Consider the following 19,052-nt stretch of genomic DNA (forward strand, 5'->3'; position numbering starts at 1 on the left):
TTCTTGTTTCTTTTCTCAATGATTGTATTTTTAAAGACGTTCAGCTGTAAGTTGTTTTTTAAATCCTAATTGCGGTTTTGCAAGAAGTGGGGTGAGGGGTTCAGCAAAAACCGAACCAGACAAAGAGCACAAAGGCTCAGAGTTTCTCATTCTGCTTTCCAAAATGAGTCCTCTCTGAACACGTGTCTGAGTCACAGATGTTCCCTTGCTGCTGTGGCGCGTCCCTTCTCAGACGGGACAAAATAGTTTATAAATATAGCATAAAATAGTGGGCAGGTGTGTGCAAAAACAAATACTGACACTTAGATAAAAATCATCCATGCAACAAACAAAAATATGAGAGATTAATTTTATTGTTTCTTAAATGAGATATGAAAGACAGCTTACAAGACAGCTTTAATGAAAATTGTTATGAAATGTTAAAAATGACAATAACAATAGAAAACTGGATATAAAGCATTTAATCTCTGTTAATTACTTTATAATGCGAAACATTATAAAATGTTTCACAGTTATTGTATGTTTACTGACCACATTTGTTTTAGTTTAGAAAGTTTACATAAGAAAAGTTTTGTGAGTTTATTTGATGATGATTTGTAATATGAAAAAAGCAAGTGAAAGTCGATCATGTTTAAGAAATACCACCACCGTGTGGACATTGAGTGTAACTGCAGTTCAAACATTTTGACTTTTTCTCTAAAATAACATCAGGTTTCTGTTTTACTTTTGTTTACTCATCCATCTTGAACGTTTATTTTTTATTTTTGTAAAAGAAAAATGAGCATTTTTCATGTTGTAAATGTGACTTTTGCAGCACATCTCCACACTTTAGCTGAAATTCTACATATGTAATTTCAGGTTTATTAATGCTCCAGTACATGTGAATAACATAAAATTATATAAACAACACTGTTTATGTACACTCATTGGCCATTTTATTAGGTACGCCTGCAAAAAACTAGCAGTGACTCAACCAATCACATCACAGAAACTCAATGTGGTCAGATGAAGCATTTCTGGAGTCGAGCATCAGAATGATGAGAAACTGCTAGAGTCCTTATACTGTCCATTCCTTTTTGACCACGATCTTTTGATGCCTATTTCCATCTAGATAATGAATCAGGTCATAAAGGTCAAATCATTTCAAGTTGGTTTTGGCTCTATGCCACAAAGCCACCAGGTAGATCCCCTTTGGGATGCAGTGAAACAGGAGATTCAGCCCATGGGTGAATATTAGTGTGTGATGTCATCAAGTGAATACGTCCACAATCTCTGAGGAATGTTTCTGAGCCCTGCTAAATCAATGCCACCACTTATTGAGCTTCTTCCAAAGGTAAGAGGGAGTCCAACCTGAAAGTGGGAGGGTGTAGCTAATAAAGTGGCTGATGGATTTCTATCATTTCAGGATTACATGCGACAGCCAACCTGTGGCTGAATGTTAATATACTGGAATTAGAGGTGAAGATCTTGGATCGTTGAGGCACAGATCAAACCACAGCAGAGGGATGGAGCGATCATCTGCTCTATGCATTGCTGCTCTATGTTCTTACTCTGATATATCAGTTTTTCATTATCTTCACAAATTAGCTTTCGTGTAGCAAGAGAGCGTGTTGTTACAGTTGTTTATTTATAAAATTAAAGTATATTTTTGAGCAGGAGGCCGAGTCACAGGGAGAATTAACACCGGAAAACCCTGGGTGTTGTGCAGGATAAAAATCAAATGGGTGGAAAATTTTTAAAATGACTCACCATGGTGTCATTTTTTACATCACAGAAACCTGACATTTTATAACAGGGTGTTTGTTCACTTTTATTGATTAGAAGTCTTTTTTTTTTTCACAAGTTGGAAAATTGCGCAAACTAATATCAATCTGGTTGAAGATGTTTTCCGTCATGAATGTCCTGTTATGTTTTTCTTTCTGAGCCGTTTCAATGTTAGGAAATTGTGATGAAATGGTGATTCTGAATTTGATGTAAAAAAACAAATTGAAAAAGTTCATGGTGTGTTCTTGCCAAATCGCCCACTTCTAACTGGAATGATTTAAGTATTTTCCAGTTTGTCATGTGGTTTTTCAGACTTTATATACAAAATATAATAAAGAGTAGATATGCATTGAATGTTATTTCGGTTTCAACCTCTCTGTTGCATTTCACATCTTTAGGTTCTGTTGCTACAAACATGTTAAATCTGTCACTAAATCTATAAAAGCTCCACTTTTCTTAAGTATTTAGGTTTCTCTACTTTATTCCATTGTTTTATTTTTCACTCTACTGCTTTAAACTGTAATAGTTTCACAAATTTGAAATGTTTTTATGATACATACATTTGAGCATATTTGTTGCTTCATTTTATTGCTTTTTGCTGATGTGAAACAACAAAATCCCTTTTTTGGATCAATATAGTTTTAATTGCCTCCACAGATGCCTTACAGCTCCTCCTTGCTGCCCCCAATAGGACAGGAGACCCCGGTCCCTTTAAGGCCGCAGTAACCTTTGGGTACCTTCCTCAGGTACTGCTGGTGGTAGTCCTCCGCGTAGAAAAACTCCTGTCCCTCCAGGACCTCAGTGGTGATCGGACCGTGGCCTTTCTTATCCAGTTCCTAAAGACCAAACACAAAAACTTAAATCCAAGCAGCAGAAAAAGTCAAATGAAACCATCAGTGCTGAAATGTCTTAATTTGCAGCAGAGCATTTCCAGTGGTTTCCTTCCAAACATTCAGAATGTACATCATTTTTAAATCCAATGTCAATGACAATTTTATTTATAAAGCACTTTAAAAACATTTAATAACATTTTAAGTTATTTGTTCATAAAATACATAAGTGATCACAATTATTCTTACAGAATTGTGTAATTATTTATTTTAATTTACTTTTTTTAAATTTCTTTGCTGGTGTCCATCATAAAATAATTGTAATTGTCATTATGACTATGAAATCAAACAGAATACCTCAAAAACAAAATAGCTCTAATTATTTAAACAGAAATTATTTCATTATACATTTCATATTTGAAAATAACCACTATGGTTGTCACAAGGAACACAAGATAGTTAAATAAATCTAAATAGAATAGTTTTATTTAAATAACCAAAAAAATATTGTGCTAATTTTGTTTTAAGTAACATAAATACATACATGTTTAATTAATTTAAACATTTAAATATTGATAAATCTGTTTAGTATTTTAAGGAATTGTAATTTTAGTTGAATTTCCTTGTATATAAGTTACAAAGCATATAAAAGGATTTTATTTATGCATTGAATTTATCCTCACAGTTGCAAATTTTTTATATTTCATTTTATGCTCCTCAGTCTGACTGCAAAGTGACACTAGAAAGGAACTACAGCTTCTTCTTATAGCGCAGCATGTCTTCTGCGGCTCTCTGTAGGACAAAGCATCAAAGACTATCCGCTCGCTTTGAGAACTCCTCAAGACATTTTCACACTTACCTTTTTCTAAACACGACAACAAAAACCTTCAAATGCTCTAAAACAACGCTTTCTTCCACACACTGAGCCTCTAACAGCTATATCAAAGCTATACCTGCTGTGCTGAGTGGTTTTCTCCATCTAATAATACACACGTTCACTCCTCTATAGATGGCTGCTGCTGGAGCTGACGAAACACGCCGGAGGAGCGCTGAGACTGTTTGTGGGCAACAAGCAGGTCTCTCCGCGTCAGAACAGTTTGCAGCACTCTGGAGGTTTGCTTTGCTTTGTGGGGGAGTACGCCAAGTTCAGCAGGCATCCAGAGAAAGAAGCACAGCATGTTCAATACGGGCTCAAGTTGTTCTCATCAGCCTACATCGGCTTTCTGCAGGATTTAAATATTTTGCTCCTGATAAGGAGGCAAAATATTTGACATGTTTGCGATGTTGGTCGGCAAACAAAACTTAAATTATTTGAGTGAATAAAAGTAAAAATTCTATGGCAATTTATTTTAAAGTGGCATTATGTTACTTATAAAAAAACTACTTGTATTCAAACTGTCACTATGTTGTGATACAACATAGTGACAGTTTGAATAAACATGAGACAGATAATCAGTGAAAAACTGAGTTTCTCTGCCTTCTCCCAGTGCTAACTAGAACAACCAATCAGAGCCAGGAGGCGGGTCTTACTGCTGTCAATCATGCCATTCAGTGACTTGCCCCATCTGCTCACTGACTGGGTAAAGCTTCTCCAAGTTAACAGAGCCCTTTGTGAATGCTAAGAACATTGACAATGTTGATTGACAGCGCTAAGACACGCCTCCTGGCTCTGATTGGTTGGTGTTGGTTGAGAGCGGTGCATTTCTTTCAACAGCTCAGGAAGGAGGAGGAGATCGAGCTTTTCACAGATTGCCTCATATTTTCTGTCACAATATGCTGCTAGCTTTAACTTTAAGCTTTAATCAAAGTTGTAGCTTTAAGGTTGTTGAAGGTTGCTGTATAAAGTTTCCAACTTTAAGTTTTAAATGCTGCCAAATCAGAGAAATGTTTCAAATGAAGAGCTTACATATGAGAAGTGTGTTGTACATGTTCATGCTGCTGGGAAAAACATACCAGAAGATAAAGAAAGAATGCATGTTTCTGCAAGGTTTGTATCTGTACCTACAAGAGATTTGCAGGTTCAGGAGATAAACACAAAAAGAGTTCAACCACGGGTGTGTTTTGTTCTCCTGACAATGCTGAGGATGTTAAACTTTAATGAAATGAGCTCTATTTAAAGATTCATTACAGCCTCGCGATCTGATTTATCTAAGAGTAAAAGGAAATTTTTATTTGAAGAGGATTAAGATGAGATTATAGAGGAAAAGGTCAGACAGCTTTCTGAAAACGGAGCCGTGGGCAGTGTGAGACCTTTCAGTGAGATAACCATCAGAAACTGGTCAAGAAAGCCTAACACACAAAAAGGAAACATTGTTGAACTCGTCTGAGGAAAACATTGACCTCAATTATGTCTTCTCACTGAAAAACGCAAATTTGTAGCTTAATTATGACTTTGCTTATAGAAGCATTTTAACAAATTAGATTGTCATTGAAAATGTTCATTTACAATTTACACAGAGAGCGTAATGCATTCAAGCATTTATTTTTACTTATTTCAATTATTATGGCTTATAGCTGATGAAAATACAAAGTTAAGTTTCAGAAAAATTGACAAAATGGCCACAGAAATAACAAAATGTAGGACAACTGAAAGGTTTTCCTTTACACTGCTTGTTTCTTTAGCATGAATTTGTGCAGTGATTCCCAAAGATTTTCTGGGCCTATGGATTACAATATAATCCCACACACATCATCCAACCAGACATAAATCTATACGCATGTTTGCTTTCAAACTCCACTGAAGGGAACAACTGAATTAGAGGATCAGTGCAGCGTGACATGGAAGGATCAGCCTGTAGTTCTTGCTTTACTATTGACCCTCAGTTTGTCTGCACTGTAGGCTCTCCTGTCTGCTGACCAACCAATCACATTGATCCCATGATCATTACACAAGCTACAGTGTACCAATTAATAAATCACCCAATAAACTGGGTGATTTATTGGTGGGGGCAACAATAGTAACCACACTGTTACCAACAATTTAATCAATTTTAAATATTTATTGACGTAAAACAAGCTCCTATATTGTGCTGAAAAGTTACTTGGAAGTTAGCTATGTCTCATTTCAAATGTACTGAAATATTTACACTAGAAGTTAAAACAGAAATACTAATAGTGTAACATTCAATTTAACAGTAAATCTATGTATAGTTTGTGTTTTTGATTGGAAAAACAAAGATAAACCACTTTTTGATTACATTTAATTTAATCCAGCACACTTATTTTATGATGGAAACTTTAGCAGCTCAGTTTGAGGGCACCGCTGGTTGAGCGTAACATCCTGCTCGAGAGCAGCCGTGTTGTGTGCATATTTGTCCACATGGAGGCAGTGTCACACCGGCTCAGAGTGGCAGAGCTGGGACTGATGCAGGGGAGTCAGTAAATCAAAGCTCTGAGCCCCACAGAGAGGCTGAGGCAGCAGCTGACCTCTAACTCCTCAGTGGCTGCTGCTTCAGTGTGAGGGCTCTGGTCTCCCTGCAGGATCCAACCAGCGCAGCCTTTAACAAACACAGCAGACAGATTCACTTTACCACTGCACACTATGCACACACCGCCAGAAAAGGCCATATTTTGATGATTTCAGGCAGCAGCGTTGTGGAAAGCCGGCTGATGGAAGCGCAGAGCTGCACGCAGTGGCCTAATTAATCAGTTATCACCAACAAACCACAGTCAGCGACGCAGAACTCTCCGGGGCGTTCTGGACGGCCAAGGAAAGGTTTGCTATTCCGAGCCAAACACACACCTCCACCCTGACGCCCCCGCACCACTCCCTCGCTCTCCATCCAAGCCTCTACAGCAGTCACAACACGGCAGCCATTTTAGATCTATAAATCAGAATGCATGGCGTCATGCCACTGTGTATAACCTTATGTGGCTTCACTTTCTCTCTCTCTCTCACTGCAGCAGCAGCAGAGGAATGGAGGAAAGAATATGGAGGATAAAAGCGTCAAACATGGAGGGAAACGGCGTTAGCAAGACGTCTTCAGGTTGATGCCAATCGGGATGTTTGGACTGAAACTGGCGGTCCTGTTCGAGTTTTGTGCATTACTGGGTGAAGAGGGTCCGCAAAGCGACAGAAATCATCTGTGGAAACCATTCAACACACCTAATGTTGGGATGTGAATCCTAAATGTAAACTAGAAGCGCATCTCTGCCTCAGAGAAAACCGGAGTCGGACGTGAACCAAATGTGGTTGAATCTAATGTTAAATTCAGAGTTAAAAATCTCTAAGTCGTCCTGAGTGAGAAAAACATCCCTGAGTGTGTGCGGCCAGAGCGCCGCTCTCTCAGCCCAGTCAGCCCTTCCTTTCTTCACGCCTGTCGGAAACACTCCCATGTCAAAGACATGGCTGAATGGGTGCATCCCTCCTCCTCCTCCTCTTCCACTCTCTCCGTCTCCTGATGGATTTTCATTCTCTTGCTTTCTCTCTCTCCCTCAGACCAACGCTCCAATGTCCTCCCTGCTTCCCAGCCAAGCGAGAGAACCCCTCCGCCCCCCAGCAACGTCGCCGTTGCCACACAGGCGACCCCAGGACACAAATAGGACGTGACACCCCGAGAGAGGGGCAGAGGTGGAAGAGGAGGGAGGAAGAAGAACATGTACTCTCCCTTCTTCTCTTCTTTACCCCACAGTCTTGTCTCTGTGCCTGCTTCCCTCTGAGGGCCTTCAGCAGAACAGCGGTGGGGAAGACAAGTGCACTGACGTAGAGTTTGTGACACTCAGTGACTCACAGTGAAGACATCTGAAAATGGATATGACCTCAATTTGACTGTTTTCTTAGCTTTGCTGCAAAAACACAAAATCGTACCAAGTACGTTTTGTCTAATTTCCAGTGAAAATATCTTGAAATAAGGCAAACTATCTTACAGAAGATTTATTTAAGAATTCCTTAATATTGTTAAAAAAGGTAATAGTTTTACTGGCAGATTATTTCACTTATAACATGAGAAAATGTGTCATTATCAGTAAAATAATCTGCCAATGGATCTTGTACTTTTTTATCAATATTGAGGAATTTTATTTACTTAAAACAAGCTCACACTTCTTGCTGAAAATTCACTTTTAAGCTAATTTTGTCATATTTCATTTAAACTAAGATTTGCATTAAAATTATAACAAAAATACGATGTAAGATTTTTTTTTTGCTGTATATTTTCTGAGCAGAGCAGTAATGGTACAAACATAAACTAATTCAAATTCAAAAATACTTTATTGATCCCAAAGGTAAATTAAGTGTTGAGGTAACTCGTACTAATTAAAAGAGTTATTGTGGAACAATCTCCTGTAGCAGTCTGTAATGCAGCGAATTTGAAGACGCCTCTGACTAAAGACAGTGTTTCTCTAAGACAGACTCATAAAGAAGCTAGTCAGGGTGGTCTATAATTTTCTTTATTTAATGTAAAAATTTCTGTGCAAAGCAACTTCAAACGTATTCATGACTCTGACATCTTATATAACAAGAGCAGAAAGATGGTGCTCTAGTTATATGAGACTAAAATCAAACTTTCGGACCTACATGCAAAGCGCAGCTGTGAACGAACACTGTAAAACTGTGATGGCTGCATCATGCTGTGGGGATGCGTTTCTGCAGTCGGACGGCTGAAGTGAAGAATGGGTGAAACTATTCGCACAAGAATGCTTAGAAGGAAACTGATGCTAAACATACAGCAGAGCGATCATGAAACGATTTGGACCAAAGCATATGTGTGTGTTTCGATTGCCTGAAACTAAATTTTAAAATAGAAAAGATGGTACCCAAAAACTTTCAGTGGAAATCTCACCTCTGAGATTTGAATCGGTAAAGAAAATGAATGTCTTTCCCTTTACTTCTCAATTATGAGCTACTTTGTGTTGAAATAAAACGAATATGTTGTAGTTTGTGGTTATATTGTGAAAAAATGTAAATAATTTAAGGGGTTTGATGTTCCGTAACTGCAGAAGGTAAAAAATTTAAAAACAGGAAGCAAAGTAAAATTAGTGCATTACTAAAGATATGGACTGAATTTAGTTTGCATTTAAGAAGCAGAAAGTCTTAGTAGCAAAGTTTAGATGTATCAGGGTGAATGTATAGATTTTTTTCCTCATGAAGAAATAATTTAAAATGAAATCTGTGATACCAGCTCATTAAATTTTGGCTAAATCCTGTATTATTTTTTACAATATAAAAGTTCTGTGTTACATGTTTTCTCGGTGCAATCAAAAATACATTTGATGAACATTTTTTTCATTTTATTAATTAAACAAGTTAAGCTTCAGCAGCAACCTATAGCTGGTGTCCTCTGAGCACGGCTCTGTTCTGGATCTCAAATACCTTAAACCTGGTAAGGTTAAATATTAAAATAAAAACTACATGTAGAGCTAAAGTTAAAAAGTGAAAATAAACTGCAAATTTCCACCCGAGATGAGTTCATTTAAATAAATCTAGAAGTTAAAAAGACAACAGATGAAGGGATTTCCATTCCCATCCAGCTCCGGATTCCCTTTGCTCTGATCTAAAACTGGAGTGGCGTCGACTGCAGCTGCACACCTGAACTCTGGAGTTCAGAAAAAAAAAAAAAAGCCCTTCAACATCTCAAAAATGTAAATACACTTTTGAGCACGCACTGCACACATCAAAGCTGCTCTACGGTGAAGAGGCGCTAGTAATAGACAGACTGTGGCTCAGCCTGGAAACACATGAAAAAGCCTGACATGGTGCAAGCCGACGAGCGCGCTGCAGCCCCAGGGTCGCCCTCTGTGACCTCAGAGAGGCAGAGATGGCAGGACGCAGAAAAACAGATGAAAAGAGGGGGATTACGAAGAGGAATGAATGCAAATAAAACGCATTTAGCTGTTGGGAAAAAAAAGAGGAACGGAAGATAAGGATGCGTCCTGAATGTGCCCGACGGATGAAGAGAGTTTTATTTTCTGCTCTCCTCATTCGTCTTTTCCTGCTGCAGTATGGGTCAGGATCCATTTTAGTCAGGCTCTAATCTTCGCCGAGCCCCCCTACATTTTGTGAGCGAGAAAGCCAGCACTCCTACATCCCTGGAGCAGAGAGGGATGCACGTGCTTTTTGGAGCGAGGGGATGAGAGCTTAAACTTGTTTTACTGTTGTTTTTTTAAGGCAGATGTGAAGCGGAAGAAAATCTCGGAAGGTCTGTCCTGATTTCACGTTAAAAGAGAAATCCCAGATTAAGAACAACTCATTTCATTAACGAATTTCTCAGTAAAATCAATCAGTTTAGGAGATGGCAATAACTTTTTCAGAAATTGGGGAACAATTAGAATATCAAAATCCCACTTTTGAACACTTTTCAGATAATAAAAAGCAAAAGTAAACTTGTGACTCGAAGTCTGATTACAAAACCTGCTAATGCTCCCCAGCCTCAGGCTTCTGCATTTCACTTCTAACCTCAAATGCCTTTTTTCCCTCTCCACTCATCATCAGAACGTCACCCCCCTTCCCTCTTCATCCCGTTTTCAAGCTCATTAAGTTGGGATGCTTTATCAGAGGGCACACTCCCTCCTCCAAGGCCCGACACACACACATGTGCATGCACAAACACGCACGCCGTATTCAAAGCTGGCTTGATAAACCCCATTGTTCGCACATACACACACACATATAAGAGCCCCCCGTTCATCCATTTTTCTCTCCAAACCCCTAACCCATCCCTAAGTCCCCCACCCCACCTGCCACCTCCGTCTCCTCCTAATCAACTCTTCCCATCCCTTCTCTCTCACCCTCCACTAAACCCTACACCCCTCACCCAGCTCTGGGGAGACACTTTCAGGCAGAGAGGGAGGGATGAAGAAGAAGGGGAAGAAGAGAGATCGGGGAGACGGAGAAAGAGAAGCACTCCTCCTCTCTGCTCTGCTGCCACAGCGGCTGGGCTACAGAAGCCTTTGATGTTCTGCAAATTTCAAATTTCATTACAGAGAACCCCCTTCTCCCCAGCACTCCCCCCTCCTCCTCCACTAACCCTCCCTCCCTCTTCGCTCTTGTGCTTAAACAAGCTTTTCTGCCTCTCTCACCCCCCAGCCCCCAAAACCTTCGCCTCAACACTGAAGTTAAGGAACTGAAAGCCCTGCAGAGGAGACTCCTCATATGGGTTAATTATTCATTGGGCTGCGCCTGTATGTGCCAGATGTATGTTTGCGTGTGTGTGTGTGTGTGTGTGTGTGTGTGTGTGTGTGTATACGTCTATGACTCACGGCCCCGGCAGTGGGTTGGAATCTGGATTTTTGCGATGCCTGTCTTATCTCTGGTCATCATCCACTCCCTCTTGTCACTTCAGTGAACGAGGCTTCGTTTCTGCCACGAAAGTCTTCCAGACCCCGAACGCAGGAGCAACGCCTTCATCTCGCTTCGTTCTAAGACAAGTGTTTGAGAGCAGCGCGCTGCCATCTTGGTTGGGGTTGTGTCAGCCGCTTTAGGAAGATGGGAGCCCCAGTGGCCCGTTGATGGGAGCGAGGTGACGTTAAAGTGCTTGACAGATTGGTTGTGTCAGCAGCGTTGGTGGGGAGAAGGAAGGAACGAATCTGAATGTATGCAGAAATGTGTTTTGAGAGTCTCTGCTGGAAACCTTTCTTGAAATCAATAAAACAAAATAATACAACTGTGTTTTAATATGTCCCTGCATGGTTTTATAAGCTTCTGATCCATGTTATTACTGTAGTTAGGCAGTGATATGGTGATTCTGTGCACCAGGTTGTCTAAAAATAGCAGGTAAAACAGAATTATATGCATGTGGATATATTTCCTTGACTCCAATACCCTTACATAAATTCTTTATCAACAAATTGCCTTCAAAAGTAATGTGAAACAGTCCACCTGAGTGTAATCGAGCTCTGTGAAGGCCTCAGATAGAACATTAGAGAGAAAGTATCAGGAATACAAAGGTCAAGGAGCGAGATATGCAGATGATTTGATAAATGTTGGGTTTTAAATCAATATATCAGGCAATGAACATCTCACAGAGCTCTTCTCAATCCATCAAGTGATGATGGAAAGAGAGTCTTAATCAGAGAAGCCTTTAAAACTTTGGAGAGATACACAGCTCAGGCAGGTAAAACAGTTACCAGGACAACTACAAATCATTTCTTTCCAGAAGTGCAGCAACGGGAAATCCACTGTCGAAGGAAAGCAATATGAACTCGTTTGCAGTTTGTTAGAGAAAGAAAACTGATGGAAGAATCTGAACACAGCATGACTCATGCTGAAACACGGCGATGGGAGTATCATGCTTTGGATGCTTTTGATTCAGCAGGGATGGAGAAGCTGACCTGATGTTACCTCTTTTAATCATCGCCCGCTGTATGAGGAAGAATTGTGTGTCTTTCAGTTTTTTGTGGCATTAATCTGCAAGTGTCAAAAATTGCAGCAACATTGATTATTATATAATGAAGTAAGCGTAAAGTTGATAATAATAAACTGCTCTGCCTGCACAAACAAGTGCTTTTTTGCTCATTGGTGGTGATAGTGGAAAAAAAAACCCAGTAATAATAGACACACAAACAAAAAGACTTACAAAAAACCCCAAAATAAATATCCAAGCGGTTGTGCATTTTGAATAGAAGTCAACAAAAGTTTCCTAAGAATAAAACCAAAATTATTTAAAAAAATATATAATTCAAAAATCACAAGACCTTATAAATTCTAAGACATAACTTTAAATATGAAATCTTTATTTGGCTCTAGGATTATAACTGAGTTAGGTACACAAACTAGTTCTGTAGACAATCCCAGACTAGAATATTCCACACCGATTTCATTTACAAAAAACGTTTGAAATTAGTTTTGTCTGGAAAATAAAAAGAAAGACTCATAAATATTATTTATGATCTCAATTTGCCTTGTTCCAGTGAACTCAGTATCTCCACCTGCTGGATGTTTTGTTGCACACCTATTTTGTGCAGAATTTAATTGGCTTTAATTGGCTGCTCAGTTCAGTGCATGAGAAGTGACAAACTCAAAAATATCAACTTTAATAAGGTTTATGTGTTTCAGGAAGTCAGTGTGGGACATGAGGTCAGCAGAAAGAGGAAGAAATGTCTCTGCAGGTTTTGTGAAATAGTTTGGTTTAGTTCAGGTTTTGATGTGAATGTAGAAACTCTGAGTTGCACATCTCTTAGTCTCATGATCCCTGAAACACTAAGGGTGCCTGGTTTATTACCACAGAAAGTGTGTGTGTGTGTGTGTGTGTGTGTGTGTGTGTGTGTGTGTGTGTGTGTGTGTGTGTGTGTGTGTGTGTGTGTGTGTGTGCGTGTGTGCGTGTGTGTGTGTGTTTCAGTTGACAGCCTGTCAGCAGTGACGGCCCCCTGACATGGCTTCTTCCATCTTTAGCTTTTCCTGCTGTCCTTCCCCGCCTCCCCATCCCTCTGGTCCCAGCTGCCAAAGCTCCCCTGACCCATGACCCCAGCTCAAGGCCAAGGTTGAGAGGTTGTTTCCACGACAACATACCAGCCCTCTGATCCTTGCCTGCTGACCCAGAGCGCCCAACGTAACCAGGAAGATGATAATTTGCTCTTCTTTGCCCCCCGTCAGCTAGTCCATGAATGGCATTTATATCTGAGAGGAGATGAATGAGCCAAGAAGATGCAGGGATCAATTTTAAATGATGGATGGATGGACAGATGAACTGAAAGAACAAAAGGGGGACGCGTGTGCTGCTAAAAGGAAATCAGTTAGGTTGACCTATTGACCCTCTTCCCTTCTTTCAGCTTAAAAAGATGGAGATGAGTTTGATCCAAACAGAACTCGTTTTTTCAAACTAAGTCTTAAAGCACGGACTAGTTATTGTGATTCAAATAACAAAAAAACGGTTAATGAGTGAAATAAATACATCATCTGCATGAACTTATTCTTATTTATTCAAAGTGACCGTCATGTTTGTTTCTTTTTACCCTTTGGTCAATTCAAACTCACATGGCGATACCATTTTAACCAAACACTTTATACCAGTAACTAAAGCAGATTTCAACCTTGTACTAAACTTACATTTTAGTAAGTTAACCTTAGTTTTAGATATTTAAAGAGTTTTTAAAGCTGTGCAAATACCATGATTTAGTGAGTCCCATCTAGCACACATGAGGTTTAAAAAATCATTATGGGACACACACACACACACACACACACACATGTGTGGGCTGGTGTGTGTTTGTGTGTGATCACCTTCTGGAAGGCCTCCTTGCTCTTCAGTGCAGCCTCCTGTTGAGCTGGGCTGGACGTGTAAATGACTGAATGATACTGAGTACCCTTGTCATTGTGCTGCTTCATACCTGCAGAAAACACAAAGCATAGAAGCCATGCAAGGGAAGCACAGAGGATGGAAATGTTCTGCATGAATACGTCATCACATTGCATTTTCACGGAATGAAAAAAACTACCAATATCTCATTTCAGTTGCCACGCTCAGCCCTGATTAGTCCCGGACATGTACAACATAAAGCAGGCCACATTTAGTTTAAAAGCAACATTTTCTGACAATTACTCATATTATCTTCTTTCAATATAATTCTTTAGCTAATCTGAAACAGGCAAAAAGGAAACAGAAGAATTCACAAAAAAATTTTCACAACAGTTAAACATAATATCTGGATCGGATAACATTTACTTGAATTTCTTAATTAATGCCAAATTGGTTTGGATAGTTATTGTTTCTCATTATAAAAACCTTGGTTTATATTTGACTGATATTAAACTTTGTTTATTGAAATCTTTAAGTATCACAAAAAAGTAAATGCAGATTTTAATTTGCAGAAGAGCAAATAGGACTGTAGGTCGATGCATTTTCGTCTCCTGTAATCTGAGAGACGCTCTCACCATTTTCATCAGATTTACATCAGTGGGTTTGGAAGGAGGCCAGGCCTAAAGCGCCTTGATTTAGAGGGCTAAACAGCTTCCATCACTTCTAAGGTTTTAAGAAGCTACAATCCTGAGCAGCTCTTGCATCAAGGAATGCATCAGTGTGCAACTCTCTGCTGGCTGCAGCGTTTGCTTTTTGTCTGATTCTTATGCTCATCCATAACTGGAAATGCTGCTGTTTCTCCATCTCTGGTTGTTATGAGCTGCAGTCAGTGGAGGCTGACGCCTTCCAGCCAACTGAACGCACCATCAGCTCCCTTCATTACAACTGTAGCGTTCTCCTAAAGAGGCACATTTCCCTGTCAGGACTTCTCTAATGTTTCTTATTGTGTTAGGTAATTTTCTGGCACTAATTCAAGGAGGAGCTCTAGCTGTAAACCCAACAGTGATTGCTAATCACCTTATAAAGTTGACGTGAGAACGAGTTGGCAAACGGCTTCTTGGTTGCATATCAAACATGCACCAGTGCTGGATTCCAAGCTGTGTTTGAGCTCATCCAACAAATACGAGTTTCAACATGAAAAATCCTCCTGAGGGAAATCATTGGCTTTTCAGTCACTAAATGTTCTACTATGTTCAATAAATAGTAACTCAGTGTCCAGGTTGGGTGATGTTTTTCAGCGCTGCCATATGCCAGAGCTACAACTGCACAGAAACCAAAACTGTCATTCTGTGTAAAACAACAATAATTTGTTGATTTGACGTCTTTCACAATACACAAAGTGTAAATCATTTTACAAATCAGTTAATGACATCAATTATAATAATCCCATATCATAATACTACCCACATCAATCTAAGAAATGCATTTCTTAGGCAGGCAGACACTTTAATGAACAAATATTTGCATTACTTATGAATTGTGCTAATTTGGTCTGTGGTTATCCACTCTCTATTTAAAGGGGAAACATCATGTAATTCTGGTTTTTGAGCTTCACACAGTCTCCCACAGTGATGGTGGCTCTGTGTGTAGAGCAGCTGTCTTGTGATTGGAAGGTTGTTGGTCTGATTCCAGCTTCCTCCTGCCACTTGTCGATGTGTCCTGAGCAAGGCACTTAACCCCAAACTGCCTACTGATCTGTGTATAAATGCATTGGTGAATGTGACTCTAGTGTAAAGTGATTAGACTGATCAAAATGTCGCTATATAAAACCATTATAATGTCATTCCTTCACGCGTGTTTGAGACATCCTGTAATCTGCACCCTGAAAGCCATTCAGGGTGCAGAAATGCTAGTTTTCAAAGTGTTGAATTGCAATGTAAAATCTTTTTTACGTCTTGTTTGATGTATGAAACATTTTAATGACAACTGAATTTATTTCGAACGGTTCTCAAAAACAGTTTCTATTAAACAGTGTCACTGCTTTTAATTAGTTTTCTATTGTTTTACACTTGTGCATATGTATTAATTAGTTTCATTTTGTAACCAGGTTGCTATGTATTGCAGACTTTTGCCCAGGTCCCTCTTGAAAATGAGATTGACCTGGAGAAATAACGGAAATAAAAAAAGGTAACATAGTTACTTTAATGTACTATAAAATTATACTATGTGCCTGTAAAACACATAATATTGCCCCTTTAATGAAATCAGAAGGACGGAGGTAGCAGTGATGTAAGGCTGCTCTGTGGCTCAGGCTCGTCTCCCCAGAGACGAGTCAGCACTTCACACATTGGGACATGTGTCCAAAACTGCTCACATGGCACCGTTAGCGACAAGCAACAACTTTCCAAATGCTAAGCTGTAAAGTTTGGATGAGAGGCGAAAGGTGAAAAGAAACAGGAGAAAAGTCCAGCTGCATCCAAGTAAAGCACTTCTGTTTGTCAACTCCTAGATAAGTGAGAAATTAGACCAGAAAAATACCAACATTCAACATTTGTGCAATTTCATACAGCAGCACTTATGTTGAGTGAGATTTACTCTGAGCCTTAAAATCTGGCATGACATTTGGCAAGCCTGGGAATTACCCAGAGGATGCATTAAGCACTTTAACGAAGATGTCTGTTACTTCTGGCTGCATTAACCCAAGATGGCCGAAGCCTGACTACTGAAACCAAGGCCTCAAAGCAGTGGTTGAGATTATGTTGCCTATATTTATCCGTTGTAATGAATGGATCAGTTGTGATCACAGCACTGTAAGTTAACCCTGCTGTAATGCATCAGCAGTACTGCTGCGTCGCCTATCTGTGTTCACCACAGGAGAGTAACAATCTCTACTGACACAGAAAATGTCTCCTTGACACAGTAATCTGCATATCTTGTTGTCTTTAGATTAAACGTTACCTTACATCATGGAATGTCACAACCTATCTGCGAAGCGGCCTGCTGGAGCGGAACGGCCATAAGTATTCATCTGGTCGTCATTCAAATCAAATCAGACAAGCAACCAGCGGCTGCTCTGTGACACACACTGAATAAACTCACAATAAGGGATGTTTGCTGCCTCAGAGAATCTGCTTCACTCAATGTTCCTCAATAAAACTACATTCTTGTGCAGTTCAAATGTGATAAAAATGTGCATTGGAGGGGAAAAGCTGAATTACAGAAACTTGTGCTGACAACGTTCAGAGGAAACATTTTTCATTTGCAAAGATTTTGAAAACAAAGGAGAGCAGCAGTTACAGTAGTTGTGATATCAGTTCATACATTCATCCTACAATTATTCAAACAAAACATTAACTTATTATTTTCCCATCAGTAACTTTGTATAACTTTTTCCATAAGAGCAAGAGGAAATATCTCATTGAAATATCAATCGTTATTGGAGAACTTTCCTTATTCTTTTATGAAGCAATAATCTATTAAATATTTCAGAACATTACAAATGAACTAAAGTTTTTTCTTTACATCTTAATCCCAAACAACATCCAGATGTTTTCCAGTAAAACCACTTCCTACATTAACATTACAGCAGCAAATTGTGCAGAATTTCTCACCCCTCTAGCACTTGCATATAAATTCTTTCTGTGAAATATTGCTGAGTGATGATGCAATTCTGTTAAATTTTACTTCACTAAAGTTAATCTGTGAAAGTTTTTCTATTCCCATAAGGAGTGCAGACAGTTCTTAAAGAACAATGTCACAAATATGTTCCAGCAAAAACAAAAAAAAGGAGGTAGCACGGTGATCAGACATCTAAATTAAAAAATTAGGAGGAAGGAAAATGGTCTTCAAAGATTTTTACAAATAAAAATCTAAAATTTGTGGCACGCAAATATTCAGCCCCTTTACTTTCATACCTCAAAATAAAATCCAGTGCAGGTTATTGCTTTCAAAAGTCACTTAATTAGTAAATATATTTCAGATGTGTTAATTTTATTCCTGGTATAAAAAATGCACAATCCAGCAGGCAAATCATTTTGGCCTGGCCCAGACCAAATTTTGGGTCTAAATGGTAGCAAAAAATCAATCTTTTAACAAGTAATTTTATAAAGCATTTGAAGACTAAACTATCTCCGTTGCTCACATTATGATCTATTAAAACAGTCTGAAGATGGCATTGAATAATAAACTTGCAATACCCGATGTGAGTATGCATGCAGTGACAGTGGAGAGGAAAAACTCTGCTTGAGCAGAAAGAAACGTCCAGCAGAACCAGAACCTGATTGAGTACAAGCAACCGTCCGCCACGAACGACTGGAGGTTTGAAAAGACAGAACTGATGCAGACTTTCAAAGTTATAAAAAGTAAAAACTTAATAACAAAAGAGGGGGAACATTTAGTTGTTGGCAGAATTACCTCTGCTACCACAGGTAAACAGAACATCAGACCAGAAGAAGGAAAAAAACTGAGAGAAAACATACAGACAACAGTTTCAAAATGAGCAAATTGTGCAATTTAGAGAGTAGTAGAAGAAGAAAGTAACAGATCTTATAATTGTCTCTATAAGATCCTTGTCTCCATGACTAAAAATCAAACAAAACCCCCATAAAAAGAAAGAAAAAAATAAAACCTCCCGCCTTCACCTCACTCTCTCCATTTTTAACAGCCCCCTTCGTTATTTTCTACATCCATCAAAGGCGGCAGTAATTATTAATGAGAACCTCCCTGTTCTCTCTGCATTATGCATGAGAGCCTTGCCTCTGAAAGCAGAGGGTAATGGGGGTGGACAGAAGAGGAGGGGCCAGAGGTCACACATGTGCACACACACATGCACACACCGCCTTGAGGGGTCACTGACCTACGCCCACCGAGCTGAGAATATTAATTAATAGCCCCTCCCAAAAACCGGAGAATTTCAATGTGGCTCCTTTAACTTACAGCTGAAGTCAAAAGGAAGTGGGAGGGTGGAGGAAGCGGGTGGAGGGGGTGTCGCTAAGGGAGTGACTCTCTCCAGGAGACAGTCATGCACAAACCTAAGGACACAAATGTACACGCAAACACTTTCGATTGTGTTCAAACCCGCTGAGAATTGTTGCAGCTCTGTAAAATCTCTTCCAGTGTTTTTGCTGCAAGGAGGGAAAAAATGGCTCCACTCAAGTTGTCCCTGCTGGCTGCCGGGGATAAAAGCCTGTCATTTTCCCCCCGCGTCCAACTTTCCAGATTTTGCTCTAATTCTCCATTCTCCTCCGACTCGTGGCTTGTTAATGTGTGTCCTTCCAGACTCCCTTTC

At 39.4% G+C, this 19,052-nt stretch overlaps 1 protein-coding gene across 1 annotated transcript in view; it reads right to left on the reverse strand.

Annotated features, from left to right (window-relative positions):
* Window positions 1–335: 335 nt before the first annotated feature.
* Window positions 336–19,052, reverse strand: part of msrab (methionine sulfoxide reductase Ab) — a 37,525-nt gene continuing 18,808 nt past the window's right edge. The window contains 2 exon segments of the mRNA XM_055053182.1: window positions 336–2,600; window positions 13,750–13,856. Coding sequence (XP_054909157.1) covers window positions 2,427–2,600; window positions 13,750–13,856 — 281 coding nt within the window. The 3' untranslated portion in view covers window positions 336–2,426.

Source organism: Poeciliopsis prolifica, unplaced genomic scaffold (assembly GCF_027474105.1).
Source record: "Poeciliopsis prolifica strain line A6 unplaced genomic scaffold, Auburn_PproV2 SCAFFOLD037, whole genome shotgun sequence".
NCBI lineage: Eukaryota > Metazoa > Chordata > Actinopteri > Cyprinodontiformes > Poeciliidae > Poeciliopsis > Poeciliopsis prolifica.